This window comes from Charadrius vociferus, unplaced genomic scaffold (assembly GCF_000708025.1).
Source record: "Charadrius vociferus isolate BGI_N301 unplaced genomic scaffold, ASM70802v2 scaffold51, whole genome shotgun sequence".
NCBI classification, from domain to species: Eukaryota; Metazoa; Chordata; class Aves; order Charadriiformes; family Charadriidae; genus Charadrius; species Charadrius vociferus.
This window is the reverse complement of record NW_009646939.1, coordinates 473848-500713: the sequence shown is the minus strand read 5'-3', so window position 1 is coordinate 500713 and position 26866 is coordinate 473848. Positions and strand designations below refer to the sequence as shown.

General features: G+C 36.7%; 1 protein-coding gene across 1 annotated transcript in view; it reads left to right on the top strand.

The window, feature by feature from the left end:
• Window positions 1-26408, top strand: part of RECK (reversion-inducing-cysteine-rich protein with kazal motifs) — a gene marked incomplete at its 5' end in the record, with an annotated part of 56376 nt that extends 29968 nt beyond the window's left edge. Inside the window, 12 exons of the mRNA XM_009894953.1 lie at window positions 1180-1359; window positions 2323-2535; window positions 3292-3428; window positions 5637-5777; window positions 8418-8606; window positions 13324-13446; window positions 13973-14144; window positions 16163-16355; window positions 18635-18845; window positions 20184-20257; window positions 23658-23813; window positions 26126-26408. Coding sequence (XP_009893255.1) covers window positions 1180-1359; window positions 2323-2535; window positions 3292-3428; window positions 5637-5777; window positions 8418-8606; window positions 13324-13446; window positions 13973-14144; window positions 16163-16355; window positions 18635-18845; window positions 20184-20257; window positions 23658-23813; window positions 26126-26341 — 2005 coding nt within the window. The remainder of the gene's footprint in view (window positions 1-1179; window positions 1360-2322; window positions 2536-3291; window positions 3429-5636; window positions 5778-8417; window positions 8607-13323; window positions 13447-13972; window positions 14145-16162; window positions 16356-18634; window positions 18846-20183; window positions 20258-23657; window positions 23814-26125) is intronic.
• Window positions 26409-26866: the final 458 nt, after the last annotated feature.

The following is a 26866-nucleotide window of genomic DNA, read 5'->3' as shown; positions in this document are numbered from 1 at the left end:
AACAAGATGAAGAGGCCTTAATTAGATGCTAAAGGGAGCCAAGGGGACAGTGAACTGCACAAACTCTGAAGTAGCTGGTTGCTGCATGTTAAAACTTTAGCAGTATTCCTTACTAGATGCTCTTCAGATTTTTGTCAATGAAAAATAACTTAGGTTATTTAAAAATAAATTTAAAAAAAAAAAGTTTTCAGCAAATAGTTGCATGCTTGCAAATTGTAATTGTAGCATTTTTAGAGTGTTTATCTGTCCACTTTCAAAATAGATCGTCATTGCATTTTAAATGCGTCAACATGTCAAAATAACTTGCAAACATTGATTTTTATTTTTTTTTTTGAGCTGTCACTTGCTTTTATATCAAAGTTTCCAGTAACAAAACAACAGATCCTGAATGCAGCAGGATCTTATAATGAGTTTAGTGTAGAGCCTTGGAGTTACATTATTTCTTAGAACATTGTAGCATAGGGCAGTTGATATAATACCTTTTACTTGATTGCTTTGACAATGAGTTCTAAAAATGGATCCTTCCCTCACGCTTTCAATATACAGTAGACTTTAACAGTACAATGAAGTTCCATACCTTCAGTTGAGATGGGAACAGTTGTAGTTTGTACGATGTTGCTGTGGACGAAGTGGCGTTAGGTATTACTGAAACCAAGAAACATCTCAAACACAAGCAACAAACAGCATATCTGTTTCAAACATCATGGCAAAAGAAGAAAGGTATTTTGCTTGCCAATCATTTCTGTAGGAGAAGGTGTGATTTGACATTGAAGGATGGGATTAGAAGTGGTTCATTATCATGTCAACCTAGACTTATTATAAGTAAAAATAGCTGCGATAGTTCTCACCTCAGAGTCATTAGTTCAGGTTTCCAGCTATTACATTTTTACTGGATATTGCAGTTTTATATTCTGAAGTCTTTCAGTCTTACTAGCTTAAAGATTTGCTAACATTCTTAAGCAAAACTTGAAAACTTAGAAAAGAGTGAAGTGGGGTTATTTGCTTTGAGCACAATATTTGGATACTTTTGCAGACTTTGTGGACACTAACACAATCTCCTACAGTGAGCATAGGCTGTTGTGATCAGCAAAGAAACAACTGGTTTCTGCTATATCTGAACAACTGCTGTTCTTTTAGTTTTATTTTCTTTGTCTATATATTATTTATTTTTTTTTCCAGAGAGCTCTGCACTAAACTTTATAGCACGAGCTGGGGCAATTCACAGAGCTGGCAAGAATTTGATCGCTTTTGTGAGTATAATGCAGTTGAAGTTTCCATGTTGACCTGTTTAGCAGATGTACGAGAACCTTGTCAGCTGGGCTGTAGAAATCTTACTTACTGCACTAATTTTAATAACAGGTAGGAGAGAGACACTGAATATTTTATAAAGGAATTCCTGTGCTTTGATTTAAAAATAAAATGTTTTTCAGGCTTGTTTTAATATTGTGTATAGCTGTCTTTCTGCAAATACTTTTCTAGAGAATTTAAAAATAAATAGATTTTTTTTTTTAGAATAAACTTTTGGAAATGTATTTAGCAACAGACATAACAAAACTTACAAGAATGAAAGCTAACCCATGAACTTGTAAAATGTCATCATGTATTAGCAGCATATTCCTCTGTCTTACTGTATAGACAAGTAAGCCATGACTACTGGAATGTTAAGTATTATTAATAAGGTAAAAATTCTTGTTAAACTTACATGTTACTCTTTTTCAAAATTCTTTTTCTTTCAGAGATATTTCTGTGTGTTTATACTGTATAGGACAAAATGCATGATTTAAAAGTGGTGTCTGAATTAGTAATTGCAAGGTTACAAATTAAATAGTTTGAGTTTCAAAAAAGCATTTAAAATTTTGTTAGCTATTAGAGATCTCTGGCTTTTCTTTGAAGTAGTATACAGTGGCATGAATGGTACGTGAGTAGTAGAATCACATCTGTGATAGATGCAGCCTGGGCAAATATAAATGATAAATCAATTTCCATTAGTAATTCACCAGGAAACGTTTGCACAGATATTCTGTATATATAAGATATTTGCTTTTAAGTCAGCTGTTCTCAGGTAACAAAAATGTAAGTGATATTTGATCTAAGAGGTAGAGGCGAAAAGAGAGTTTCAGCCTTAAGTCTTAAAGAACTTATTTTCCTTAAAGACAAAACTCAAGTTGGTTTTGATCTTGCTTAACTGTTGAAGGGATTCATTTCCTTTATACCACAAAAAGCAAGCCGTATTATGGTTGTAGAATTCATATGGTGAAAGGTAAAATGTGTGGTGTTTTCTTTTTCTTGTATACATGCCATATCTTAACTTCTTCTTTTAAGACCAACAGAACTTTTTAGGAGCTGCAATACTCAGTCAGACCAGGGAGCCATGAATGACATGAAGCTATGGGAAAAAGGAAGTATTAAGATGCCATTTATAAATATTCCTGTGCTTGATATTAAAAAATGCCAACCAGAGATGTGGAAGGCAATTGCCTGCTCACTGCAGATTAAACCTTGCCACAGCAAATCTAGAGGAAGTATTATCTGCAAGTAAGTACCGTGGGGGAAAAACAGTTTAGAGGTTCTGCTAAGAATTTTAATGAGAACTAAAAAGCTACTGTAGGACTGTTCGACTTACGTTAAGAAAACATGGCAAGGCAAGCACAGAAGAAATATGAGCTTGTGTAGTTTCCATTGCTTGACTCTCCATCACTGTAAATGGAAGATGCTTCCCCGTTAATGAGATGGATGCATATGCTTTCATTGTAAAGTTGATTTATTGTTGGGGGTTTTTTTGGCTTTCTGTGGTGTCTATAAAACCTTTCCTCATTTTCAGTTTTGGGATCTATAGGTGATTTTCAGCTGATGGAAAAGTCTGAAAAAAATAATAAATAAATTTAATAATAAATAACTTTATTATTACATTAAAGTTATTTAAAATAAAGAGACCAGTTAATAGTACAGGTAGTGAGATAGAGTTCAACCCATATTAGACATTAGTAAATCGAGGAAATGCTTGGTCTTGAAAGATACATGCATATGGTGCTATGGAAAATAAAGATCACCAGGCCTAAAGTAGAGGAAGAGTAGTGTAAGCAATAGTTGCTGTCTGTCACAAATTTGTTCCTCCCCCTCTATGTAAAATGTAGCATATACATATGTTTATATATAAACACTCTGTTGTGAGGCAGGAGGGGAAGGTTGTGGATTTGAGGAAGGGAAGAATATGGAAATAAATCTTTTCCATACAAAACCTTTTTTCTTCAAGTAATGTTCATGAAGTCCTGTTTCTTTATTTATCTGAAGATCAGATTGTGTGGAAATACTGAAGAAATGTGGAGATCATAATAAATTCCCTGAAGGCCATTCAGCTGAAAGTATTTGTGAGCTCCTGTCTCCAACAGATGACTTGGAGAACTGTATCCCTTTGGATACATACCTGAGTAAGTGTCAACATACCTGTACAACAAAACTAGAAATCAAGATACTTTGAATGCTTATCATTGCTTTTAAGAACTTTAATTATTTCTTTTGAAGAAAATTATATTGAATTTGAGGCATTGTATTTAGCATATTAGAGAAAATGGGATTTTTCAAATTGCCACAGCTCATTACGTTTATTCCTTCTTGTATTGGGTGTATATGGCAAGGTCGTTTTGGTAGCCGTGGAGGCTGCAGGGGCTGTATGGGTAAGCGTCAGGGACTGCACTGTGCCGGGCACAGCCAGCTCAGCAGTGGGCCCGCTATAGACCAGAGCTGAGCCACTTCGCAAAGTTTGCGGTGCCTCTGTGAAAACATGCGTCAGAAAGGGCAAAAAGTGCCAGACAGGCGGAGGAGAAGGGAAAGGGAAGAGCGAGAAACAACACAGCTAAGACCAAGGTGAGAGGAGCAGCAGGAGAGCGGCAGAGAAGATAACTACAAGGTGTCCTGTGGAGGACCCCACACCATCGCAGGTGGGTATTCCCTGAAGGAAGCTGCAGCCTGTGGAGAGCCCATGCTGGAGCAGAGGAAAGGTGTGACAAGGAATGAGCAGCAGAGAGAAACTGCTGCATACTGACCATAGTCACCATCATCCCCGCCTTCCTAATCCCCACTGCGTCACTGGGGGCAGGGGCAGAGAAATCTGGAGCGAAGGAGCGAAGCTGAGCCTGGAAAAGGGAGGAAGAAAGAAGTTGCTTTAATGTTTCTCTCTTGTTCCCATTACCTGAATCTGTAATTTGATATTTATTTTAATTGGCAATAGATTTAGTTAATTTTCCCCAAGTCATGTCAGTTTTGCCAGCAACGGTAATTTTTACATGATCTTCCTGTCTTTATCCCAACCCACGAGCTTTTCTGTTCCTGTTGTACCTATTTTCTACCTGCATCCCATTTGGGGTGGGAGTTTGGCTGTTAGCCAGGGCTAACCCACCACACTTCCCTTTTGGGGAATTCATATATTCAATGCAAGTACACTAATCTTTATCGTCTAACAATCTGGCTTGATGAATTTCAATGATTTTTACCTACTTGAAAACAGACTAGTTAATCTTACTTTAAGAAAATTCTGTTCTTCAAGAAGTCATCTCACATGCCAAAAAAGTGTTATAGTAACAAAATCACTAGCACTATTTATTCACAGGACAAAAGCTGGATCATGCTTGGGAGGACTGATCTCAAATAGATGTCACTTAAACAATATCATGATTTAGACCACAACTTCTTGATGTACAAAATTACACTTTTCCTTGATGCATAAACTCTGTTCTTTAACTGTGCAATTAGAATAACCAAAACCCAAATTAACTCTTTGGGTAATAGAACATGAGTTTAGTAGGTATGTGGAAGAATTAAGTTTTTGTGATTCTGTTTCCTTCTGGCATGTCTTATCCCTCAGTGTGGAACACAGTTGTATTAGTAAATTTTTGTCTTGGTTCTAGATTTTATTTAAATGCATACTTTTACATTATTTTCCAAATCTGGTCTACCCTTATTACTACTACCTGTTGCATATTAATCTCTGTAGGTTTTAGACCTTTTCAGCTTTATGGGATTTATCCATTTTAGACCTTCTTCCAAATTAGATTTGGGTATTTCTTTCTAAGAATCCCAGGAACTTTGAAAATAGTAAAATTTCAGTTAGTAAGAGCTGCAACAATGTATTGAAGCTTTAGGTGGCTCTTTCCATTTAGCTGCTGCTTTTCCGTGTTGCCTTCCCTTTCCTTAATCTTGTAACAAGAGAACATTACTAGTGAGTTAAAGGGAAAACAGAAACAAAAGTTTATCAATGACAGCAAACTTGGTTAAATGTCAAGTGTACTTGAAACCTCCCATTTGTTAATCATTGACTATGGGACCTCTCTAGATTAAACTGCTGGTCATTGTTAGTTTTTATTTTCATCATATAGAGAAATTATTGGGGAAGGAAGATAGAGGAAATATATTTTGCTTTAGAAGAAACATCTGGGTCATTATTTCCAGGATTGAGGACTAAACTTTTGAAATAAGTTAACTACCTTGTCATGTCATGCTGCTACAAGTGGAGTTAAAAAAAACCCCAATATTTCACAGAATTGTCAAAAATAATTATTTTACTGAATGTAAGAAATGCCATGCTTTACTGAAGAAAAATAAACAATTTAAATCAATGTAGATTGATATTCTCTTTTCAGGCCCAAGTTCTTTAGGTAACATTGTAGAAGATGTTACACATCCATGTAATCCGAATCCCTGTGCAGCTAATCAGCTATGTGAAGTAAATAGGAAAGGATGTCAATCTGGAGAACTGTGTCTTCCATATTTGTGTGTGCCAGGTAAGAGGTTTGGGACTTCTGTTTACCTGAACGTTGCTGAGAAACATATGTAACTGAAATTTTGTTAGAAGTTTTAAAGTGAATTGCTGATAGCCCAAAAGAACTATTATCACAATTATCTTGTGTTTTCAAAAGCTGTAGCCTACCTCCTATCTATTCTAACTTGTGTTTTCAAAAGCTGTAGCCTACCGCCTATCTATTTTCTTGATGTGTTTCTATTTTTACTGTCCACTGAAACATAATGTCTTATTAGAAGATATATTACTTATTTTTCAGAAGAAATAAATGTCCATACATGGTCTCTAAACAGCCTGTCTGCTCTTTAAAATTACAAGCATGCAATACTGCAAGTACAGTGCAGCTCACTGCTTCTGCAAACACCATGGCGTGTATTGCCCTGTATTTCCGTACATTGTTAGCCGTATCCACATTATTTTCCTTACTGGTGAAATAAATGGATATTATGTCTTGCCTTGAAATTAATGAAAATCGGGCTGTCGGTCTTGGGAGGACATTTTGAGAGTTCTGAGAATTTGATTAAATGCAGTGTGCCCTGGGATGTATATTTGCATTGGCAGCAATTCCGGTATTATATTAAAGTTCAGGGTGGTATCTTAAATGGAATTGTCCCAAATCCTTCTTCATAGGCCAGGTCAACTTCTTAAAATCTCTCCAGCAGCTCATTGGTAACTAGTAAGTTAATATCCAGACTTTTTCTTAAGAGCTTCATGGTTGCTGCTTTACTGGATTTGGAGTGCCCAGGTTTAGAACTTGGGAAGGAAGCGGCATGGGACATAATTTATTTGCCTCTCCTTTCTTCTCTCTACTACTTGAGCTTACAGCACTGATGCAGCATCTCTGTACTTCATTTTCAATGATTGACAGCGCTGCGCGTTCATTGACTGGAGAAAAAGCACGAACCAAAAGGCAGATTAGCTCTGTGTCTCCCAAATCTTTATGTAGACTTATAGTTTGGAGGAAAAAGACACCGACGTTGGGAAACAACGAAAATATGAATAATGGATTTTGTGCTGCCTTGTTCTTACATGAGACCCATGGTACCACTTCTCATTAAAGATGATGTCTGGAGATGTAGCAGTACGCAGCTGACTGCATTTCTGCTGCTACTCCATTGAGTGATATTTTTAATGTAGGTGCAAGTCACTAGAAAGGCATTCGTGATCATTTGAGAACTACTTTTTTAGAACGTAGGTGTTTTCAAACTTCTGTGCAATGCATAAATGAGCTGAATGGGGGGAGAGCCTCATGTAGAATGAATTTGAGCCATCTAACTTTGAAATGGCAGGTGTGGTGTTGATAGCAAGGGTCAAATTTACAAAAGGAGGTAGGAGATTGTGCAATGTCCAACTTCTACAGCCCCTTCATTGTTCTACCTCAGACACCAGTAGTCCTTGCCACAATTTTTCCTCTTCTTTTAAAGCAAGAGTGACATGAGGGATCACGTATGGTTCTTGAAGCAAAGAGGAAAGCTTGCATTTGGTGACCACCTAATGCGTGTGTTAAGAGAGACTGAGCAACTGAGAGCAACACTGATTTTTAGACTGAATTGCATGAAGCAGCTCCCTTTCTAGGAGAAGTGATAGAGAGCATTGCCATAACTGTCTTGCATCGGTTCCCTGAGCCTCTTTTGTTCCAGCAGTTCTGTGGCTGATCAGCAGTTTCTCCAGTGATTTTTAATTGCAGAGAGGAAAACGGTTTTGTTTCGCTCATACATTTGCTATATTTGTGCTCCTCTAAAAGTGAAGATAGATGTCGGCTCATTCTTTTTGTAAGCCTAAGGATGTTGTTTTGGTTATGTTTCTGTGACCCATGCAAAATATTTTTGTTTTTCTGAAAAGTTGAGCATTATTACTACAGAGGTTGTATTGCCTTCACTTGCTGCAAAAGTCATTCAAAGTGATCTGAAAACAAGCTCACCCAGAGATATTTTACTTCCTCTAAAGGTTGGAAGCTGACTTTTATCTTTGAATTCAGTCTTTTTATTGGTTGAAGGTTTTGGGGCGTTTGTTGCAGTTCATCACTTCTAGATTAATTTTAATCTACTATTTTTTAATTATTGTTTCCTTGCCATTTTTTAAACCATTTTTCTTCTTTTCCATTCTCTTTTAATCCAGTTTTCCTGCTTTTGCTCCCTTTCTCCTCTCTTCGCATCTACCTGTAAAAGTCCTTCAGTGTTCACATAAGAGGTACAGGTAGGGAAGGAAGACACAATAAAATATGTGAGAGAGGGGAAATGACTGGTCTTTGCTTGTGAGACCCTTTAATTCAGTTTGTGTATTTGAGAGAACGAAGCGTATGTGGGAATTGTTATATCACGTATGTTTCATACTACTACAGAACTATGGAAAATGAGATTACTTGAGAATTGTTGGAATTACCAGTCTTTTTCTCTGAAGTGACTTTTCTACAGGTACTTCAGAACATCGTCTCAAGCAAATATCTTCTATTTCTGCTACTTGCTGCCTGAATGAAATGAGTGAATTTGTCTACAGGGCAAGAGCAAGGCTTATTTAGGAACACCTTAGCTTTTCCACAAGTCAAAGAGTAGTAGTTATTTTTGGTAGTGGTGCTTGCCAAAGTATTTACTAAATATGAGCTAAAATTTCTCCTTATCTATAGGTTGCAAACTGGGAGAAGCCTCAGATTTTATTGTCCGTCAAGGTACACTTATTCAGGTTCCATCCTCAGCTGGTGATGTTGGTTGTTACAAGATTTGTACCTGTGGACACAGTGGATTGCTAGAAAACTGCATGGAAATGCATTGTGTTGACCTCCAAAAATCATGCATTGTTGGAGGGCAAAGAAAAAGTAAGTATTAGAACAGTAATTATGTCTTTATACAACACCTCTTCCTTAAGTAATGAATTTTGAGGTACATAGGAAGACCCAGAGGATCTGAATGGAGAGTTTATCAGAAAATACAAAAGTTATTGTTTGTATCTTTATATATAATACTTGTGTAATTCTTATATATGCTGGAGGGTTCCATTATTTAAATCAATACTGAACTGTGTCTGTCTCAATCTATGAAAGTCCTGTGTGAAGGGTGTTCTTAGCACACCATTTTTCAACCAAAAGGTCACTGACTGGCCTCCCATCCCCTGTATTTTGTGTTACTTGCGTTACTATTTTGTGTTTTGTGGTACTTGATAATAGGTAGCTTCCTTTCTGGTAGAAGAACTTGCTGGTGGGAGCTCTGAGGATTGAGGAGGGAAAAAGTTCTGAGAGGAGCCAGTAGGCTGCAGGGATGAAGCAACAGCAGCAAAACAAATGGATCTGCTTTAAGCATACTGTAGTTCTGAGGTTTAAGGACCGCGTAACTGACTATAAATGGCTGCCCATTTCCTGGATTCCAGCTTCGCGGGTACTCTCAGTCTATTTTCAACAGCATTGGGTATCCAGTGACCAGTAGAGGTGTCTGGGGAAGAGTATGAGAAAAGGCAGAGATTTAATCATATTTTACCAGAATCTGTTGTGTGCTTCAAACCACAGACCCCTTGAGCAGGGGGTGGTTTTTTTACAAGCCCTAAATAATTTGGGGGGGTTCTGTTTTCATTGGTTTGGTTTGGTTTATTTTTTTCTTCTGTGGATTTTAAATACGGGTTTAAAAATAGAAACTTTTATCATGAGCTATAACCTCTGGAAGGAAGTTCCACATGTTAAAATATGTGCGCTTAGAAGTCCTCTCTTTTTTTTTTTTTTTTTTTGGTGAGGTTTGCAAGGGATGTCTTTTCATTTGAGCCTTGACAGTTAGTTTCATCTGATTCCTCTTAGTTCATGAGATTCATCCTAGTTCTGTTGAAAAAGCTGATGAATGATTGTTGCCTATTTGCCTCCTCTTCCAGACGTCTGTTACACTCACCTCAGCTTTCTGGGTTTTTCTCATTCCTTATATGAAAACAGTTGTATACTTTTTGGTCATATTTATTACCTTACTGTGTATCTTTTCCTAGTTCTTACATTTTCTTTTCAAATGGGAACTGGAACTCCATTCACCATTCACAATCAAGTGCCCAATCAAGTGTATGTAATAGCAAAATGATGTTCCTTTCATAATTATTCTGAACATTATCTTTTTTTTGGCTACTAATTCTATTGATGTCATGCTTCATAGAGCTATCTGTTTTAACAGCACGGTCCAGTTCTTAAGTGGAAATGGTCAGTTCACAGCTCATTTTGTGAATTGTAGAGAATCACTTTATGTTCAGTACAATGAATTTCCTCTGCTATATCCTTTCCTGTTTGGTCAGTGTGGTGAGATTTTTTTGCAGTTCTTCATTATTTGGTCCTTTGTATGTTAATGTTATTGACAGACTTTGTCATGTAAATAATTGCATTTGTTTTTTGGATCACATATAAATATGTTGAACATAGATCATGGAGACTCCTCCAGTCACCTCCCTTCATTGTCCATTTATTCTGTTTCACAGATATTTATCAATGTGAGCACCTCTTTTTCCCTATTTCTACTTTTTTTCTTGACCGCCTATGTTAAAGAGCTATTAAATGTCTGTTGAGTGTTGAAGTATGTCAACCTGATTTTCTGTTGTCCATATGCTTATTGAGTCCTTCAGATAATCCTAAAAGATTTGGTTTGTGACTTGCACAAAAAATGTGATTCCTTCCCCCAGAGTATCAGTGTATCACATCACTGGACACACACATCAGTGTGTGTGTCCACTGATGCAAACTTGTATACTTTTACCACATTTGTGTTGTGCAAATTTTTTACCTATTTTTGTTATCCACGGAACCCTTTAAGAAAAAAAAAAAGTATATATTTTATCCACTTGCATTGGTATCCAAACCTTGGGGAAACTTAAAGCAAGAGGTTATAAATAACTTTGCTTATATTAGCAGTGTTTCATACCTGAGTTGATTTGGAGTTTTTTGGTGAATGTTTCTGGTCTTGCAGAGTCGTGAGCATTTGTCTGTCCAAGAGCTGCTTCTGAGTCAGGTTCTCTAACACATTGCCTGTGAAGAAGGTGGTTGGCTTAGACTTTTAATTTCCTCTGCAGGGAACAGGGATGCAAGAAAATCTTTTACTACTTCTTGTTGTTGGTAACCTATCTTCTGAGTGATTCTTTTGTGCATTGATCATGTGTTCACTCCCTCCTACTGCAAACGTAGCTGTAGATGTGAAAATTGCATAAAACTAGTTTTATCAAAATAGTTGTTGATGCCTGAATTAGTAGTGAACAAACCCAATAATCGCTGGATGTGTTTCCAATAGACACGTGCACAGAGGCACATGCACACACATACTTCTTCCTGTAATGTTCCATGCATTTACAGCTTGTAGTGATTTGAGGGTTTTGTTCATCCAGAGTCAGTGAAACACACAGCTTATTTTGTATTGCCAAATTGATCTATTTGTTCATGGAAGCAGAACACTGAAAACATCTTAACCTTAATGATACATTTGGTGGGCAGCTATAGAAAGTATCTGGTGAAAGTAGGTGCTTTTAAAATACAGTCGTTAGCAAATACATTATTTAAATGGTGACTGAAAGCTTTTGTTGACCAAACAAACTTGCACTTTTTCGGATTGTTGGTGAAAATAATAACAAAAATGTCTGAAGTTGTATTTGTGTTTTATATTTGCAGTGTACAGCTGTCGCTTGTGGTAACTAACAACAATATGTGTTACGTTTTCTGTATTCAGTAAGTGCTGTCGATTTCAAAAACAAAGAAACAAACCACCACAAAGCCAAAACCAGACAGCTTCCTCTCTTTTGCCATAATTGCTCATTAAGTGTAGTAAGTGTGTGTGGTGATTAAGACCCTAGGTATTATATAATAAAAGATAAAAATTGCTAAATTCCAGATTCGTTAGATGATGTATTGAAAACAAATAATTAAAAATTTACGGTCACCATATGAACTTTTTGTAGTTACTATATTTAATTGGTTTGTGTCAGTTGGAAAAAGCTAAGGTTTGGTCATAAAATCTGAACTGTGGTTTTAAAACCATTCTCTATAAAGCAAACAACTCTGCTTTATCTGATGCTGGGTGGGGTTTTTTTGTGTTGTGAATAGATTCCAATTATGACATAATTAATGATGAAGAGGACAGTTTGCTGTGTGCATTCTTTGATAGTGAAAGCAATGGTCTTGCAAAGTTTTCAGCTGGGTGCTAAGGCAGTTACTCTTCACACTGAAGAATGACCTAAGAGATCCTGTGTTTGGCATTACCTTCAAATCTTGGAAACTTTTCGTCTTCCCTGCTGACAAATTCCTTCTTCCTTGGGTAGTACTGTGTTTTAAACAGAGCTTTTTCTGCTCCAGAGCCTTTCTCTTCTATCCCCTCTTGTCCTGCCACCGTTTGTCTAGGAGTACCTCTTCCAAATGGCTCAAATGCTGAGGATTGTTCTTGTGCCCCTGTAATATTTTTCAAAAATTTTAATCCTTAATCTCAAGCCTTTGAAAGGAGATGAGAGAGAATTGTTTTATTTTGTTATTCACAGTTACTCGTATGTTTTCCTGAAGAGCGGTGTATTTGTTTGTAGTCTTTAATAACCAACCTGGTTATGGATAGATCAGCTGTCGTCAACATGAATTGATTTTACATAAAACATACAACACAGTGAAGGGCAGACATATGCACAGTTGACAAAACCAAACCGGAATTGCTAAATCAAAGAAAGATTCCGCAAGTTTGCAGTTTGATTCTTAGATTCAGGTGTAAAAAAGTTACTCGCTTATAAAATGCAAAAATTAGGCAGATTGCTCCAGGCTCAAAAAGCAGCTGTGATGGTGTCAGTTGCATTATTAGGGGCTTCTTTCTGAAAGCCAGTGAGTGAACACAGACCTCTGTATTTGTGTGTGTCTTGTGCTGAATCTAGATCTGGGTTTCTGTTCAGCTTTGCTACAATCTTTCCTGTTCCCTGCTTTGGAGAGAGCTGCATTGTAACTTGTACTGCTTGTTGAGAATGAAATTACGACTATTATGGATGTTGCAAAACAATAAAGATTGGAATGAAGCATTGGCACTCTTTACCTCTTGACAAAAAGTAGACGCAAAGGAAAGAAATGAGTGCTACTGAGGAGTTCTGCATTGTGTATGAGACTATGGCTGAAAGTTTAGCAGTCTTACGTAAAATTAGTTTAGAAGAATGTATCTTGACGAAAGCTTTACCTTTAAAAATATGGAGCATGTTTGCCAGAATTTATAGAAGTACTATGTCACCACTTTTGTTCTCTGAGTGTATTTCTTTTTGCAGCTTTCAATTTTTCTTTAAAAAAAAAAAGAAAACCTAACTTACACAGGCTTTGAAAGGATAAAGTGCTTGCTTTGTTGTTTAACTAATTAATCAAAAACACATGTGAACAGACTTTCGTTAAATAAATAAAGCTTGAAATCTAAGAAAAGATAGAAATTTCAACGGGAAAAGAAACTGAATAAGGAAAAATACAGGAACAATTAATATTTAAAATGTAATATCTATGTAATACATTTGAGTATATAGTCTCCTGGTATATTTGCATTAATTGTATGCATTTACTTAATTTCTTTTATTTTAAGGCCATGGAATGTCCTTTAATATAGATTGTAATGTCTGTTCGTGTTTTGCTGGAAACTTGATATGTTCTACGCGTCAGTGTCTAACTGAGCATAGTTCAGAAGATGAACGTCGGAAGTTTACAGGTAACTTTCCAAACTGGCAACTGTAAGCTTAGTATTCTTAGAGCAAGGATTAGCATTGAAATTCTTTCTACGGTATTAATGGAAAATACCCGATAATTTGTTATGAATATGTTCTTTCAACTATTTATTTTTCTCATGTCCATCCTGCACTTCAGAAAAAACACCTACCTTAAAAAAAAAAAAAAAAAAGACCAGCACTGAAAAATAAAACCTCAGGTAATATGTAAAAATAGGTAGAGACAAGGTAATGCTGCTGGGGACAAGAGATAAGGAGTTTGGGGAAAAAAATGGAGAAAGCTGAGCGGAATTAGCAAGGAAGTAGGGCACAAACTTCCCTTCCTGCTAATTATAAATGAATCTGTGCTATGGCATTGCTAACTTACAGGAGGGAGGGAGTGGCTGAAGGTAGGACACATCTTTGCATTTACTGGAAGTTAGAGATAGATACCTTAGTGACACTTTGCGTATCTTCTGTCATAGAAAATAAGTGTGTGCCAAACTCCTGTTTTGTGTGTTGCTTTTACAGGTTTACCATGTAACTGCGTAGATCAGTTTGTACCAGTGTGTGGTCAAAATGGACGCACGTATCCAAGTGCATGTATAGCTCGTTGTGTTGGGCTCCAGGACAATCAATTTGAATTTGGATCGTGTATTTCCAAGGATCCTTGTAACCCTAACCCGTGTAGTAAAAATCAGAGGTAAAAGCAGAATATTTTTTTAAGCTTTTCTTTGGCATTGTCTACTCATGAAGCAGATTTACTTTTTCTTTGAATGTGTTTTATATTATAGTAACATTCTACTTTTGGGCTACTCCAATAAAAAATAATGTTTAAGTAGCTAATTTTATTTATCGTAGTTAGTAATGGACTCATAATCTTGTTTCTGTTTATGTAGTGCTATATAATTTAAATTCATTACAGAATCACATATATCAGTTTTAGCAGTAAAAGAGAACTGACATATATTTTCAAAAATGGGAGAATCTAATTTTGTTGAAATGGCAAAAGTGTAATTTTACGACTTTGTTTCATATCTTCTAGTAGTTTAAAGAAAACCCCACACCTGAATTCAGGACTTGGATTCAGTCTTGCTTATTCAGTCAATAATCTGTGCTTTTTGTCTCTAAAATAGGAAAATATCGATCACTCTGGAAGACTTGAGTTTCTCTTGATTAGATTGATATCTTGTGAAAACCATGTCTGTACAATCTCTTTTTTCTTCAGTGTCAGAAAAAATAAGATCTGTATAGACAAACGTGTTAAAACAAAAATATGCTCTGTACTAGTGTCAGGCGAAAAGAAAATCTGACCCTTCTTACAGAAATCAAAGTCTGTGGCTCATAATATTGGTCTCTGTCTTCAATTTTCTCAGTGTTGTGCAATATTTCCGTCTCCTTTGAATTTGTACATTTTTCTGTTTTGAAAGAAAGCCACCATAAGAAGTTGTGTAATACTGTGCTTTCGTGAAAACTGATTATAGCAATTTTATTTTTGCCTTTTTCTGCACTTTAAATGCCTTAATGCAGAAAACTGCAGAGAAAACACTGTAGCTTTGTAGCTGTAATAGCCACTATGGCATTGAAAACTGGAATTTCAAAGCTGCATTGTGGATACATACTTTTTACATTTTACATTTTTAATTTGGAAAGTATAAAGAGGTTTTTCAGTTTTACAGAATAACCATTATGCTTAGAACCTCAGCTTGTAGTTTCAGTAAAGGACTGTACGCAGTACACTTTCCTGGCTCCGTTTGATAATGTAGCGTAAACTAAACATGCTCATTTTAAAATGTCTCTGAAGTGCTTCCAGTCTATTTAAGATCTTATTTTCCCTTTGTAAAGTGTTTAAATCTCAGAATATCTGAGTCTTCCCTAATATAAAAGAAAAAAGCATAGGACAGCAGCACTCGGGGGAAATACAGAAGGAGGAGACTGCTAAAAAATTGGCCTTTCATCAGACTCCACTGGCTGGCATTTCTCTAGCAGAGGGATGTCTTGCAAGGTATATGGCAAATGTTTTGTGGATAAGACCATGGAAGGTACATGTTTAATACAGAGGGGAAAGAATTTCTGCTGTTTATTGCTCTTTACTTCTTGTCTGTGAAGGCTTGAGAGGGATGACCTACCAAGAAAAGGAAATAGTGTTAATACGAGATTTTTCCATTTGTTTGCAGTTACCCCCAAGATTGGATGTGATATAATATACTGAACCTACAAAGTTAGAATCCAATTAGATATTTGTAACTGAAAACAAATAATCTTGTAAGTCTTGTTTTCACTACCTTCTCAAGGAAGGGCGAAGCTAGACCTCTGCAATATAATCTTTTTCTCTTGAAGTTCAGTGTTTTCATGTTCATGTTTTCTCTAGTTTTCCTTAAATATGCATTTACAAAATGAAGCTTGGGAGTTGCTAAGAAGTTTATCCAAACCTTTTTCAAAAATCCATTGAAAAATACTTGGTAAAAGATTAATTTTAGTGGAAACTGTAGTTGTGTTCACATACATTGACTAAACATGGTGTGAAGCAGTTTCAGGTTTGTGATGAGACCTGAAATTGGCTATTCAGAATGTTTTATCACGTGTATTTCCTGCAGCTCTACTGAACCATAGTTAGCTCTAAAGCACTGGAGAAGATTTCACTGAAACTATTTTCCCTGAATATTTTGAGGCTTAAAGAAATCCTATGACATCATACGAAATTATTATTACTTTATGCAGGTGCATACCAAAGAAACAAGTTTGCCTGACTGATTTTGGAAAGTTCGAATGTAGCCAGCATGAATGTGTGCCAAGGCAGTTAAATTGTGACCAGACACGGGATCCTGTTTGTGACACAGACAATGTGGAATACAGTAACTTGTGTACTTTGTACCAAAAAGGAAAAAGTTTAGCATACCGAGGCCCATGCCAGGTAGGAAGTGGTTCTAGCAATAAATATCAAATCTTCTTTGTTCTTTAATGCTTAACTTTGCAATATTCTGGGGTTTATAGCTTACAAAATGTTTTCGTTGAAAGTAATCCTTTAAAAATACGATTTTTTCACTAGTATAAAAAATAGTCTCACAAAATTATATTCAGAATTTTGTCAAGTGTTTCTCTGCTTTAGTTGTCTCAAAACCAACCACAAGCTTTACTTATGCTAATACATTGATATTTATATTAAGTCTTCCTATATTTTTCACTATTAAAGCTTGCACTGAGGTGTGTGTGTTTGCAGTAATTAGTGCAGTTCCTTGGTGAGGTAAATGCTAGCTTTCACCAATTTGAACTTGTTTTAAATAAACATATAGAAAGTCTTTAGCATTTTGTGTGATTGTGCCCCAGGTTTACCAAGTTCATTGTTCAGGATCTATTTACACCTAAGTTTTGTTGGAGACTAGGCAGTCTGTAATATTGTGTGGATTGGATTAGTCTGCGTATTAATCCCTGAGAAGGGTTAGGGTTAGGTTTAGTTCTTCCATCCCACTGCTCCCTACAGTGTTGGTAGACAAGCTCTTTCTGTCCCTTCGCAAGAAAAGTCAGGAGCTTCTCTTTTCAAAGCTGCTGGCTTTACTGTTGATAGGCTGTTCATCTCCAGGTTTTTCCTCAAATGATGAAGATTAATTTGAGACCTTCTCTTGGTCTCAACTGATGGATATTCTTAGAAGTACGGAACATTTTTTCAGGCTTTTTCTGTAGTGTAAAGGCTATTGCTTTTTTAACCCACTTTTAGTTTCTGCCTTTTTTGTGTTCATACCTTCTTCTCATCAAGTACAGACAATTCTTCTCATTGCACATCAGGTGTCTCGTGAGATACTCAGAGAATGTTCAGCCCTTGAACAATAAGAATCAAAAGAATATTGCGATGGCTCATTGTTTTTCTCCAGCAGTTATATGCCTAGTTGTGTCCATTAAGTCACTGGTAATTAATTACATTAATTACACTGCTAGCTTTAAGTTTTGCTCTTCCTTTTATAGGGAAGATGTCTGCAAGATAGGAAGATGTTTGGGGTGCTCATATTTACTTGTCCTCCATCTGTTTTGTTGTTAGCTTAGGTGTGTAACATAGAAACTGTAATTGTCTTGCTATTCTAGAGGATATACAGTGTTTATATAGATATGGTGACTTACTTGAAATATTAATTAGTGTAATAAAAAATTTAGACCTTAGCAAGAAATTATGGAATGTGTTGTGTCATTTTACAAGACTTTGGACAAAAGTATTAGTCATACCTTGTCTGCAAAGAGTCAGCAATTCCATTTGCTTCTCTCCGTGTTCAGAAGCTTAAGTTTATTGGCATTTGACCTCTTGAGTGTGTTGGACACATCCATGGACAGGCGGGATAGGAAGAAACTGTATTGCAATTTTCTTTGATTTTTTGCATGTGTTTGAATCAAGTGACATGCTAGATATGTTTTTCTGAGAGAAAATGGACACAATAAATGTATTTTTATAGATGTAAAGGTCTCAACAATAAATGTGTTTGACAGAGGTGTCTAGTAACGGATTTTATTCTTCTAAAATAAATGAATACATTTAGCTTCTTAAATAATTAGTTAGAAATATATAGAATCATTTAGGCTGGAAAAAACCTTTAAGATTGAGACCATCCATTAACCTAACACTGCAAAGTCCACCACTAAACCGTATCTCTAAGCACCACATCTACAGGTCTTCTAAGTACGTCCAGGGATGGGGACTCAACATGCACGCACACACTAAGTTTTAAGAACACAAAACCACACTGAGGTGAATGGATAAAAAAATTATTAATAAGTCATTAAAATATTAATAAATGCTACAGTACCCAATAGTAAAAAATTATTACTAAAATAAATTTATTAATAAAATCATACTTTGTTACTTAATAAAATTATAATACTCTTAATTTAATAAGTTAATTTAAATTACATGGTCGTTTTATTTAAGCATTAGAACAGAACAAAAAATGTTGTTTCCCAAAACACGTCTTATTGTTTATTTCTCAGATTCCAACTTACATTTTTCTTTCACCTTAAGTATTTATTCTTTGCATTTATTACCTGTTCGTAAACTGGCAGGTTATTTACTCTAGCTCGTCCTTTTTTGAATGTTTAACAATATTATCAGCGGGTTCCCATTAACTTGGAGTTTCCTAATGTTAAAACTACTCTGAAGTTTTGTCTGTAGCACGAAGAAATTGATCTTTGAAACATTTCTGTGTGTTCCAGCCCTTTTGCAAATCAGTGGAACCTGTTTGTGGGCATAACGGGGAGACCTACGGCAGTGTCTGTGCTGCCTATTCCGACCGCGTGGCTGTCGACTATTACGGACACTGTCAGGCTGTAGGTGTTCTCTCAGACTACGGTTTTCATACAGAATGTGCGTTTGTTAAATGTCCCCAGCTTTCTGCTACTGGCTGCAAACCAGTTATAGCACCAGGTACGTTAATTCGCTGTTGATGTTTACTGCAGATAGGAGAGAGTCTCCAGGCTACGCGTATAAATTACTGTATATTTGGAACAAAACGTATGCTTTAAAATATTGTCTTCCATAATGTCTTTGAGACATCTAAGAGAAAGGATGAAGTAGAGATCTTTACTTAGGGCTAGAACAAGCAGGCGTCAGGACTCAGCTGAATAATTCTGAAGCGGAAAGGCCGTGGCTTTACGAGTCGCGCTCCTTCAATCTTTAGAAACTTGCAGCTGTGCCCACAGGACTGGCCTGGGAGGAACAAATGAGGTCTGTGGTGTCTCGGGTAGAATGTCACTGGGAATCAGACGAGTAATTTTTCGGAAGTGGCAGCACAGATGCCTCACTGGAATGCCAAGCTATCGTCGCAGTAGAGTTCCCAGAATAACAAAGATTATATTTAATTAGAAGGCAGAGTAAGATACTGCATGTATTTACAGTACTGTGAAAGAGGAAGACAGTAGGAATAGTTCTGCAGTTGTGCGGTTTTGAACTGTTTTTTTTTACTATTTTCACTAATACTTCCCTTATGAAACTAATCACAGGTAATACAGAGAGCAAGGAAAGCTCAGTTTTTAAAAAGAAATGGTTTTATGCATTTTTCTCGTTCGCTGGTTTGAAAAAGGGTGCTTGTGCTTTGGTATTACTTTTAATATTGTAAAAGTCATGAACATTAATTATATATAATAAGTTGGGGGGTGAAATAAATATACAGTCATGGGTAGAAGGTTGAAATATTAGCCCTTCGGTTTCTAAGATTGCGAGGAAAAACTGTAGGAGAAATATGACATACTTCTGTGTTAAACAAAAATCTATCAGACAAGTACTTTCCCCCCCTTATCATATAAAGAGTCTAAGCTCCCGTATGGTATAACTGCATATATTAACGTTGCCAGCGTGCATAAGTGCTTCTGTCATGTCCTAGCTATTTCAGCTCTTGAAATTCATCACTTCTGTAGTTGTGTATGTATGCATCCATGCAAAACCTTGGTTTGTAGTACACAAAGTGCCTGTGGTTTTTGGCTTACAATATTGTATCATCTGGAAACAAATGAAAATTCATCTTCCAGCTTTGTGTTGGTAGTAGTAAATGTGTGTTGAAAGGTGACTGCTTTTGTGTTGTAAATATTTTCAACATTAAAAAAACTTAGAAATTGTGCAATTCTGCTATCGAATTTAAAAATTTACTTTGCCTTGGTAGTTTTGCTATTTTCATCCTCAGTTAACGTTCAACTTTTGACCTCTGTTTACTTAAAAAGGAAAAGAATACTTTTGTTTCTGAGATTTTTTTTTTTATTATTCACGTAGGAGCCTGCTGTCCACTATGTGCTGGAATGCTGAGAATCTTATATGACAAAGACAAGCTGGATACTTTTGCAAGGGTAAAGAGTTTAATCATGCCTTATGTTAAATGGTACATGGAAAAGTCAAGTCATTGTATACTCTCTCCTGAATAGTTAACAGAAAAGCAGTTATTTTTCAGTAGATAGCGTGTGATTTGATTTTTTTTTTTTCTTTATACTTTTTATACTTTCCTTTATTTCTTAATATCAGGTATAGAAATTAAATTACAATGCAAAGCAAACAGAACTAGAGTAGGCACAAACAAGCACGTTCGGGTTTGCAGTTTAAATGACTTGTAAAGACAAATGATAGGGGAACTGCATCTATCTCGTGGTAGTATTACAGTGAATATTTGTTATTTATGGCTTTTTTGTTTTTTCTTCTAGCTCACTATTTCCTAATGTAGGTAACTTAGTTCTGACATTGTCTTATGTTTAAATTGGATTGGTTTACATTCTTTGGGTTATCTAGATTGTTTTCACTGATTTTTGTTGCTCATGAGCTAAAATGTTGGGGTTTAATTTAATATCTCTAAGTTAAACACCAGCATCCTTCATTGCTGCTCTTTTAAAACCTTCAGTGTAAGATGGATCTTCTGATGTTGATTGTCTATCACAGAACACAACATACTCGGTCCAGACTCCCCGTGTGGCGGATTGCACTTCACTGACCCCTGCTTTTATGCTTCAGTATATGGAACAGAGCAGAACGCTTGATTTTTGGCACGACATCACAACAAAATAGAGCAACATGAGAATGATGCCTAGTGAAGCAAAACAATTCATGTTTACATCTGCACGTGATTTTTATTTTTTTAAATATCAAGAAGAAAGAAATTTTCCCCAAACCAGTATAAAATTACATTAACCTATTTATATGTTTAGAAGTAGAGAAAATTAGCTATCATTGTAAAGACACAGAAAAACTTAGTTTGAACGTGATCTCTGGAGGGGTCTGGTCTACCCCTCTGCTCAAAGCAAGGTTAGATCAGCTTGGCCAGCTGAGTTTTTAAAACCTCCAGGAGTTGGAGATTCCACAAGCTGAACGCTGCTGGACTCTCTCCAGTTTGTCAGCGTGGCCTGGGGAGGGGGGGAGGAGAGTAAATAAGGGGGGGCTATGATTTCTGCTGGCTCTGTTCTTGCTGTTGCAGCCCAGTGTGTGGTTGGCTTTCATCTCAAGGGTGTGCTGCTGATTGATGTTCTACTGATTTCCTCTCAGAGGTTTTGGGGGTGGGGGTGGGGGTGTGCACGTGCATGTGCATTGACCAATTTTGCTGAGAAACAGTGTCTGTTAGGTCATGACTGCATCCTGGAATGTCTTCCAGTTGTCACCTGTCTGTACCAGGGACACGGTGACCACTGCAGCTTCTCAGTTCATACATTACAACATGTGGCTGTGAAGAAAAATTTTTGGGTTTAGTTAGAAGGCAGCTTTCTAGTTAAATTTATTGGACTTACTCAAGGAGTTATCCAAGTAGTTGGCGATAACTTAACTACTCTTCTCTCACCTACTAAGTACCCTAATACCTGGATTAGGGTACTTAGTAGTGGCTTGGTTTCTTCTTTTTTTCCCCTCTTTTTTTTCCCTTTGTCACCACAGTCTTGCTGACTTTCTCTTCTCTTGCTCACCTAATGCCACTATGCACAATCTTCAAATTTTCAAAACTCATATGTATAAATGTATATATCTTTACATTTAAAATAGTGATCTCTCAAACATTCAAGTCAGCATTCTCTTAGCAAATACTAGAAATTACAGAATTTTGACTGAAGCTCTGTCGTTTAGAAACTTCAATCAGGGGTCATCCACTAAGCCCCCAGAGATGATCTATAGCTGGTCACAGCCACCTGGAGACTGTGCATGGTGTGACACTGCCCTGAGCATAGAGAGTTAGAAGCTCTGTGCCTTTTACTCCAGTATGAGTCAGAGGCCAGCTAATATCTCCTAATAATACAACAGAAGATGCCCACCTGTGCCTTTGAGTAGATTTGATACCTTTGCATCTACATTAATAACACTGATCTCTCCTGATTCCATCAATAAAATGATAGGATTGGTGTGCAGCTCTTGCTTTTGACAGTGTACGTACACATATAGTGTATACATCCATTGTATTGGAGATGGTGAAGTTTCAGATAGATGGAATCACTGCTAGAAATGCTAGCATACATTTTAACCAGCCCAAGAGGAGAAGGTGTAGTAATGTATGCCTATTTTAGTTCAGACATGTGCTTCACGTGAGAAAAAACAGCTTCAATTACCAAAGAGTTCTATAAATCTTTTTTTTTTTTTCCTCCCCCCACCTCTCTGGCCTTTTTTTGTAAAGATAGCAGGAAACAAAAGTCAGCATCTACACAGAGCAAAGAAACATTAGAGAGATCTGCTAAGATTCTAATCTAATCTACTAGTTTTCTAATCTAAGACATTAAAATCCAAGTTTGACACTGTCGGTCGTCCTTAAAGTATTCATGTGCTTCCGTTTTAAGACTGTTTGAACAGGGTTTGCTGATCAGTCAGCATGTCAGGCTACATTTTAATGGGGCTATGACAAGGAGATCCCTCAACGATCTGGTAAAAGAAGTGTTGCGTGACACCTTGCAAATTTGATTCGTGTAGTCTACTTGGATTTCCCAGATTTCCATTTGTTAAGGTCCTGTACCAGTGGTCTTAAAAGAAATTAAGCTACAGTAGGAGAAGGAGGATGAATCTCTTGCAGCTAAAGCTAGAAAACAGAACACAACAAAACAACCAGAAGTCACAAGTAATTATTTGTGTTGGTATCTATACTGTTCAAAACATCCAGAAGTGACCTGGAAAAAAAGCTGAAAAACCTTTAAGGTGTGGCAGTCTTTAAATAGACTGAGCATCCACAATCAAATTATTGTTTGTCAGGTACAGACAACAGAACAGAGATAAGAATTTTAAGAGAAAAATATATTTACCCAGTAGTTATGTAGTGATCTTGAAATGTCACGTGTTCCCACGTATACAGACATGTATCTGTCTTCACAAAACCATAGCTCTTCATTTCTGGTGGCTCTTGGAACAGGTTCTGTGATGGTAAAGGAGTGCCGGCTGGTACGGATGCTTTGCCTCTTGTTTCCCAGCATGAGAGTACAGGCTGCTGTAACAGATAACCATTTACATTATTTTGAGGTACATGATACATTTAGACACTAACCGTGAAGGTGGGGAACAAAAAAATATCAAAACCACAGTTAATTTAAGAAGTAAAACATTTTCTCCCCTTCTTCCTTTCATTTTTTTTAATGGTTTTGGGGACTTGGTTTGGGGATTATTTTTTTTTTTTTGCTAGAGATTAGAACTGAGTAGTTGAATCCTGAGTTCTGGAATGACATAACGTTATTAAAACTGAAGAAGAGAGATGTCATTTTTCATAATATCACATCATCCACAAAGTTCTTTGTTTTCTTCCAGGTAACAAATAAAAAGCCTATAACAGTACTTGACATACTTGAAAAAATCCGCCTGCATGTCTCAGTGCCACAGTGTGATGTGTTTGGATACTTGAGCATAGAATCCGAGATTGTGATTCTCATCATTCCTGTGGATCAGAACCCCAAGCCATTGCAGGTAGGCTGTGTTATTATTTTGCTTACCCAGCATGATTTTACTTCATTTTTATATGTGTACACTTTACTATTTTCAACACAGAATTTTTTAAATTGTGCGTTTTCCTGTGTGCTGAGTACATGGGGCTTTCTCTAGTGACTCAAATCTGAATAGTCAGGATTATCGATGGTAAAACGTGTCTTGAGAATCCTGCTTTTCTGATAAGAGGGTTTTGAGTGTTGGTAATGAGAGGAGGGAGGTGAAGGAAGGCCAAGGATAGTGTAGTATGATTTGGGGTTTAAAGTTAATAAATGCAGAACCCTCAACTTTCTATGGCTAAAATAACAGACAATACAAACTAATGAAAATAAATAAATTACTGAATGACCTCTTAATTTACTATTCATTGGATATTAAATGCATACCTGCATATGAAATGGTACTCCTTTGTCTCTGGTTCAATGGTTAAAAGTAGATCGAGGTACATGTGATATTAGGCTGAAGTACATCATACATATTGATATCACAGTAATACGTTGTGCGCATTAAGGGCACGTGTTCAGCGGTAGTTTATAGCAAAGAGGATGTTCTGAGACCATTCTGGTTTTGATATTCCTTTCCACCGTATGGTGAAAAGTGCTAGGAGATCCCAAAATGCTATTACGACCTTAAAAAGGAAATAACATTACAATAAGCTTGCTAGTTCAAGCTAGCAAACAAGAACCTAACGCTCACGGTACTAAACTCTAAAGGTAAACCAACAAATGCAGCTCAAAGCTCTTACAGGATTTTTGTAGGAGCAATAGAAGAGCAATAGAAGTAAGGCTTTGGCTGTGTATTGCATTGTCACTGTCTTGGAGCTGTTGCTTCATTTTTACTTTCTGCTTATTAACCTGTGCAAGACCAGTGAGGGTATCTTCTTCCTATTAAAAGGAACATAATTCTTTGCCATCTTAGTTGTTTCTAATAGTCTTGCCTGGCCCCGCTGACAGCGCTTTATAATGAAGTCCCTTTGGAGATCAGGTGATCTGACTGGTTCGTTCTGTTACCTGACACGCTGATGTGTACTACTGTGAAATGAAGGATTTAGCTTTGAAAAGGAAGGGGAGAGAAAACCTGCCCACAATCTCTCTCTTCTCTTTTACAATACAAACAATTCAGGCAGGTTCACTTCCTTGTTGTTTATTTTGTATTGATGGCTGCTTCCCATTTCCATTTTATTTCTGCAGTCTAATTTTGCAAGCTCAGTATTGCTTCTGGGATGAGCTAAAGTTATGGTATAGTGTGAAGGGGTAGAATCACTGCCATAAACTTTGCAAGCTGCAGTATCTAATAGGGTAACCGTTTCTCAGCCAGCTATATTGTGTGTATTTTGCTTGCCCGTGCTACTGGAGCAACTCCGTTAGTCCAACTCAGCTGCAACTCGTGTCTCCCTCTTTAGCAGAAATAGCCCAAAATGTTACCAGGACTTAGGAAACAAGGTCTTGAGCCTTGCAGGTTTGGTCAGCTCTCGCTCCGTCTGTAGCAGCTGCTGTCAGAGTCCTGGGGAGAGGAGGACTCTCTGAAATCAGAGAGGCCACCTGAAACCAGGGAGAAGCTGCTCATCTCACTGGTGATGCCCCTTGCCCGTTCCTCAACTTTCAAAGCTTTGAGTGTCCACATATTAAGTTTGTCAAATTAAAACTTCACCAGAGGCAGCTTCCAGAGCTGTTAAAGAGACTTAGGAGACTGGAGACTTAATCCAATTGATTCCTGGGTTGCAGTAGAAGGTAAGGTGGAAAAAGTGGAAAAAATGGATTTTCTAACAAATTCATCCTTATAATTATATCAGTGGGGGAATGGAAACCTGAGTTTTCTCAGGTTTTCTTGTTGCTTCCATTCTTCTCTTTCCTTCCCGTAAAAGAAATCCATTTTCCCTGATTTAGAAGAAAAAGCTCAGTAAGCCAAAAATCCTGATGTTTTCAGTGTCGCAGACTTCAAGGCAGTATCTTGGTCAATCAGGAAGGAAGTCCTCAGTTTTAGAGGTAGTTACTTTGGTTATAATTTATTGTGAGCTTTTTGGCATCAACATTCAAACCACATCACCCACTATAACTTGTATGTAGCTTCCTCCCTTCCCTTTTGCTACCACTTGGGGCTTCCACAGTAGTTTTTGTAGTACCAAAGTCTACGATAAGTGCTCCAATATGTTTTCTAAGAAATACTCCCCAAAATTATACAAATCTTATGTGCTGATAGGAATAACTGAGATTTTCTTTCCTGAATTTGGTTATCGAGCAACATTTTTGCATTACCATGGCAAGAAGAGAAATAATAACTTTTTTTTTCCTTAGATTGAAGCCTGCAATAAAGAAGCAGAAAAAATAGAGTCACTGATAAATTCAGACAGTCCAACATTAGCATCACACGTACCGCTGTCAGCTCTAATTGCATCTCAAGTGCAAGTTTCATTTAGCATTTCTTCTCCTTCTGTTAAAGTGGTGCCCCTTCTGCACTCCCTGTTCATAAGCCTTTTATTCACCTTGTCGGGATTAATATATTATATATAACTGCGTAGAAAATATGCGTGAGTGGTGGTGGTTTATATTGTGAAGGACATTCAGAATTGTTGCTCACTGAACCAGGAAACAAAAATTGTAGATTGGATGAACTAACGTTTTTCAATGAAGAACTAAAAGTATTTGGAGTAATGTGAAAAGATTATTCTTTTATTCATTACTAGTCAGCTGACTGTTTCAGCGCAATTGGATTGTTTTCCATTGATCCTGGAAACCTAAAAATACTCTGGAAGGTTCTGACATTATGGATCTATGACTTTTGCAAGAAGGGATCTTATAGGGGTCTTTTTAGCAATGAACAAAATAGTGTTTTGAGTTTATTGAAGAATGTTAATTTTATATTATTCAGATGCATATCAGTGACAATGAAAAGCATGCACCTATTTTAAACATCATTTTTGGAAGAAACAAGTTGCTGCTACTTAACTGCCTTACCAAAAATTTAAGAGTATTCTTGTGTAAATATGCTTTTGTATTTTATTATGAAGAAAACTAACTAGCCCTGGGCCTATTTCA